Raw genomic sequence first — 6,313 nt, 5'->3', positions numbered from 1 at the left:
GTTCAACGGCGCAAAACCGACAGTGCTTGGTTGAGTTTCACTGGCCACCGCACCAGCTCTCTCTCCTGTGGACTCGTTGAGGTCGGGAAAGAGGGTGAGCAGCCCGCGGGACGACGAAGCCATTTTCTGGGCAACAGCAACAGAGTGTTACAGACTATCTCTCTCAGCAAAACGACCTCTCTTTCTCAGCAAAATGAAGAATTTTTCAGAGGTTTCTCTCAGTTTTTCTGTCTCAGTTTCTGCCTCCTCCGCTTCGGTTTATAACGACCATGACACAGAGACAGCCACGCGCATCGCGCGCCTTTTAACACCGACAACCTGGCACGCCTTTTCATGACTCGGGCACGTCTTTTGATGACACGCCTTTTGATGACACACCTTTTGAGGGCATGACTTTTGAGGGCTCGATATCTACATCCATGTATATCTTTTGGGCAGCCTATATACACATTCATACAGTGTCTTCTACACCAGCCAGCTTTATCAATCCTTTTGTTTCAACCTCAAATAGGCTTCTATCTTCACACCTATTTGAGTTTGAGGGGGGGTTATACACAGTATCATGTATAAGTCACTCATGGCGCACTCCCTAAGTCGCCCCCTTGGTACACCACCACAACATTCTACAACGGTCCGACATGACCCCATAAACTGTCCCGACATTGATTCCGGTCAGCTTCTACAATGGTCCAACATGACCCCATAAACTGTCTTCTACAACGGTCCGACACGACCCCATAAACTGTCTTCTACATCAGTCTGACACGACCACACAGTGTCCTGCTACAACGGTCCGACATGACCCCGTAAACTGTCCTGCTACATCGGTCCGACATGATCCCATAAACTGTCTTCTACAACGGTCTGACACGACCACACAGTGTCTGCTACAATGGTCCGACATGACCCTGTAAACTGTCTGCTACAACGGTCCGACATGACCCCGTAAACTGTCCTGCTACATCGGTCCGACATGACCCCGTAAACTGTCTTCTACAACGGTCCAACATGACCCCGTAAACTGTCCTGTTACAACGGTCCGACATGACCCCGTAAACTGTCTTCTACATCTGACACGACCACACAGTGTCTGCTTCAACGGTCCGACATGACCCCGTAAACTGTCTGCTACAACGGTCTAACACGACCATACCGTGTCTCCTATCCTGTTTTATTTTATTTATCAGTTTATTTTTCTGTTTTGTAACTCTCTCCAAACTCAAGTTGGTTTGTGTCTCTAACCTCCTTGAGTTTGAGGGGGGCTGTTAATGTACACTAAACCTAACCCACTAACCTAACCCACTACATCCACTCCACTAAACCTAACACACTTACCATCTCCACTACCACCCACCACCTCCACTACCATCCACTACCACCACTCACCTACCTCACACCTCTCCTATATAATAGCTTGTAATATACAAAATCTATATACAACAATCTTGTAATACATCAATAAATAATACATCATTATTTAACATAAAAAAGTAAAAAAAAAATATTTAAAATTTTAAAAATATTCACTAAAAACAAAAAAATACGAAAATCAAAAAATTCAATTTTCAAAAAACTTTATACAGAAAACTCAAACCAAACACACTGATTACTTTTCAACGAAGTTCATGAACAGCTCACTTCAATTCTCCTTCTCCTTCACATTGTCGTCATCATTCTTATGGTATCCAGGCAGTTTCTCCTTGATTTTCTCCAGTATCCCTTTCTTGTCCTTTGTTTCGTTTCCGGGGGAGTTCCCATCTGCAGCACACTCGGGTGGAGGTGCTGCAGGACTGCCCTCTTCAGCTTTCTTGTGCTGACCGGGAAGCTTTTCTTTGATCTTCTCTAGAAAGCCTTTCTTCTCCTCTTGCTGCGTTGCTTCTGCATTCCCTACTTCATTGCAGTTCTCTAATGAACCAGATGTGTTTTTGTGCTCGTTGACTTGTTCTTCCTTTTCACTTGACATCTTTTTCTTAAGCTTCTCTTTTAGTCCCTTCTTTCTTTTCTTCTCTCCTCCTTCCTTGTCATCACTGGACTGAATTTTTTTCCAAGCAACAGGTTGATTGTGAAAAGACAAAGAAGATTAGTCAGCAAAACTTATAAGACAACTTAGCCAAAAAATTCAAACATGCACAAGATGCCACGTCTGGCAGAATCAGGCAATGTTATATCTCCTTTGGTACTCAGCTTATAAGCTAACTTATTGGCTTAAAAGAATAAGCTAGTGCTTAAAAAAACTAATTCGTTTGACATATTTTTAGCTTTTTTTGACTTTTCTAATGAATTTTGAGTGACTTCGTTTTTTTTGGAGAACAAGAATAGCCAAATGGCATTGGGCACGTTTGGTGTAAATTTTTAGATTAAAAACAGAATCTAAAATCTTTCCTCTCCTAGTTTCTAGATAATCAAAAAATTTATTTATTTTAAAGTTTATTTAAATTATTTTTACCTCGTAGTTATAAATAGTAGTTGCAAGACATAGATTTTTAAAATTAAAAAGTTATAAACATCTCCAATAAACCGCACCAAACAGGGCCTATGAGTGGTGATTTTGGTTGGATGACTAGATTTATTGTAAGTTACCGAGCTGGAGTTGCTATGAGACCAGTGGAGCTCTTCCATGAGTGTGTGTTTCTCCTTCATTTTGTCAGTTTCAGACACTTGAACTGTCTCGAGTACTATCATGGCCACATCCTCTCCAGGTTTCTCTTCTTTCTTTCCGAAGCAATCGAACATTCCACTGTCCATTGTTTCGACTGGAAGCTTTGTGACAGCCTCGCTCCCATGGTCTTTTGGGTGTGGTTCTGCCATCCTGTTAATCTCAACAAACAACAAAACAAAGCCAAAAAAAGGTGGATAATGACCTCACAATAGAAATAATTGCCTTGTAGTTATGCTTGGAAGTTGGGGTGATCTTCTAAGTTGGAAAGAGTTAAGCTTATATAGGTGAAACTAATAGGAACATAAAGGACTAATTAAATTTGATTACAGAGTATGGTGTAAAAACAGAGATATGCTTCAATTGTATTGCGTGCAAACCTGTACGGATGACGTTGGAGAGGGTTTTCTAGGACAACCCATGTCGGCTATTGGAAGGAGAAAACTAGGAAAGGTCGGTGTGGACGGTTTGCACTAATCAAGAGCTGTGGGTTGTATAATGACTTGTGGGAATGTGTTTGGGATTTTAGCATGAGATAGGTCATTGTTATGTTTGATGCCAGTTTTCATCACTCATCAATTAAGGTTCATCTCATGCAAGGTTGTTAAGATCGGGATCCTACACAGGATCGTTTTAAGGGTCTGTCGGATCGGATCGAGGATCGTAAGATCCTACTAAAATGATAAAAAAATATAATAATTTTTATATGACTAAATAATAATATCAAAATATATATAGAATAAGCCCCCAAAAGAAATATAGCAACTCTTAAATGCAACAAATGGTCTGAATCTTTATTTTGGTTACTTGAATCTGATTCAACAATTGCTCTGGGAGCACTGATCCAATTATATGCTATGTTTCATTCAGTGGTTACTCTTAAATAATTAAATATCCTATTAAAGATTCACTCAGAACCAAAAATAAATAAATAAATAAATTAGAACCAAAAATAAAATAAATAAATCAGAACCAAAAATAAATTAAATAATTACATATCCTATTAAAGATTCACTCAGAATCAAAAATAAATAAATAAATAAATCAGAACCAAAAATAAAATAAATAAATCAGAACCAAAAATAAATTAAATAATTAAATATCCTATTAAAGATTCACTCAGAACCAAAATAAATAAATAAATAAATCAGAACCAAAAATAAATAAATAAATAAGAGCCCAAAAAAAAAAACCACTGAAGGAAAGAAGTGATTCATTGAAGAAAGAACGAGAGATCAGATCAATGAAGAAAGAAAGAAGAGCTGCTGAGCAGCGAAGAAAGAAGAAGAGTCTTCGAATTCGAAGAAAAAAAAACAGAGCAGCAGACACCTGGAGTGGAGTCGCAGTGAAGAAGAGAGAGGGAGAAGAAGAAGAAGAAGAAGAAGAAGAAGAAGAAGAAGAGAAAGCAGTGTACCTGGAGTCGTTTGCCCAGGTCAGGCTTCATTTGATGTTGAATGATTGAATCTCTTTCCCCAGGTCAGTCTTCTTTCTTTGTTTGCCCTAATCTGCTTTGCTTCTCTCATTTTAGGTCCTGATTTGGCCTTTAAGTTGCCCAGAAAATGCTTCAAATCTGGATCGCATGGAGTCGCGATCCAGATGCGATCCTACCGATCCCGTCGATCCCAGCACGATCCCATCACGATCCTGCTCTGGGGTCGATCCAATGTACGATCCGGATCGAATAGTGTATAATAAGTTGTAGGATCGTACGATCCTACGATCCGGATCGCGATATTAACAACCTTGATCTCATGTGATGCAATATTGTAATTGATGTGGTGGTAGACAATTCAATGTTGCCAGTACTGCAATTCTGTGCATTTTTCTGTGAATATATATATATATATTGTTGTGTTGGTAGTATTTTTCTCGACATTATAGGAAAAACAGTGGACTGAGGGAACCTCCTTGGTGGAGCACTTTGGAAGATTAAAAAGATGGAAACAAGTTGAAGGGAACAAAAGGGAAAGGATATCTAGGAGGAATGAAGCATGCATGCAGTGAAATTTGCAAGATGATGTTGGGTAGCTCAACTTCTTGATTGTGGTGGCAATGGATTCCTTAGGAACTGACAAGTACCGAGGTGTCTGTCCTTTGTACCAATCTTGGTATAGATTAGGATAGTAGAAATACTCAAATGCCAAAACATTTTAAACTGCTATTTAATTGTTCATCTAAAACTTCAAGCAAAAGAAGTATGTAGCCTCTAAGCATCATAAGAAAACATTTTAAGACTGCACTTGGATCTTAGATGAGTACAAGGATTTTAATACTAGGATGATCATGTACTTTTACTAGCCTTTAAACCAGATCTGGAAGATCAAATCTTTTTTTTTAAGTACAAAAGATTTGATAAATGATTTGATCTAAAAATAAAACTTAGATTGTTAAAATGATTTGAAAATGATCAAGTCATATCTTTTTTCTCAAATCATTATCAAAGTTTATCAAATCAAAAAAGATCTAATTTAACAATCTTTTTAGATCAAATCATTTTCATCCTTGTTTTAAGTTAAAAATTAAAAAAAAAAATGATCTTGGAGTTGCGAGGTGCCACGTGTCGTGGAAATTAAAAAAACTTGAATCGAGGTGCCACGTGTCGTGGAAATTAAAAAAACATGTGGCATGGCGACGCCGACGTGTTTGGCCGAGGTGCCACGTGTCGTGGAAATTACGCCGAGGTGATCTTGGAGTTGCCGAGGTTATCTCCGAAGATATCGGAATCCGAGATAAGAATAAGGGACAAGAGTCCTAGGACAAAGAGGGGACTTAGCAGAGATAAGGATAAAGCTCTTAGGGAGTTTATCTTTATCTCTTGAGAAATCCTAAGAAAGCACTGAATTGAAGTCTATAGAAGTCATGCTTCTAGTAGGACTTGGATTGAGTTAACCATAAAAGAGAGGTACCCCCATGGGTCTAAGGTACGCAGTTTTATACACAAGTTTGTGAGTTTAGCACTTGATTATCTTTGAGAGATATACTGACTTGATCGTCGGAGTGCCCCCGGGTGGAAGAGCCACCGCCGGAGCCCTTTCTTTCTGTTACAGGTTATTGGAGCCATCTATTCTGCCGGTGCTCTCCCGCTGATTACTAGGCAGGCAGTGTGGTAAGAAAATTATCCACACAATTTGGCGCCGTCTGTGGGAATCTTAGAAGAATAGATGGCCAGTGACGGACAAGGGGAAAAAATTGGGGGCGAAACTCCTGCTGGGAGTGGTAGACCAATCGACCTTGATGTCGAAGGAGACAACCACAGTACAGAAAATCATAACCAGGGCCACGGAGAAAAAGACGTCGGCCAGGAGGGCGACGCTTCAAAAAGGACAAACCAAAGCAAGTACTACAACGAAGATAACCTTCAGGTTTGGAGGGATAGGTGCTTACGAAGGGATGAGGAAGTAAAAGACTTGGCAAACAAACTGGCAGACCTACAGTCAGTGGTCAACTTCATGATGCAAAACAATGTTATGCAGCCACCATACCCGCTGCAAGATACACCGATGCCAGCGATTAATACCCAGAAGGGAGGAAGAAAAGCAATCCCCGAAGCCCCTCAGCACACCAGGAGTGCAAGCCACTCTCACCGACGTTCCAGGGAAGTCGGACGAGAGGAACCAAGGCAAGAAGAGTCTCGAAGGACACATCGCATGAAGGGTC

At 40.0% G+C, this 6,313-nt stretch overlaps 1 protein-coding gene across 1 annotated transcript; it reads right to left on the bottom strand.

Annotated features, from left to right (window-relative positions):
* Positions 1-1,638: 1,638 nt before the first annotated feature.
* On the bottom strand, positions 1,639-3,043 carry LOC114264788 (uncharacterized). Its single transcript, XM_028205501.2, has 2 exons — positions 2,581-3,043; positions 1,639-2,032 (listed from the first exon to the last, which is right to left on the bottom strand). Exons 1-2 carry the CDS (start codon positions 2,806-2,808, stop codon positions 1,640-1,642), a joined length of 621 nt encoding a protein of 206 aa, XP_028061302.1. The 5' UTR covers positions 2,809-3,043; the 3' UTR covers position 1,639.
* Positions 3,044-6,313: the final 3,270 nt, after the last annotated feature.

This window comes from Camellia sinensis, unplaced genomic scaffold (assembly GCF_055761805.1).
Source record: "Camellia sinensis isolate YWXY unplaced genomic scaffold, ASM5576180v1 Unanchor2, whole genome shotgun sequence".
Lineage (NCBI taxonomy): Eukaryota > Viridiplantae > Streptophyta > Magnoliopsida > Ericales > Theaceae > Camellia > Camellia sinensis.
The sequence above is the reverse complement of the archived record's forward strand: the minus strand, read 5'-3'. Positions and strand labels throughout refer to the sequence as shown.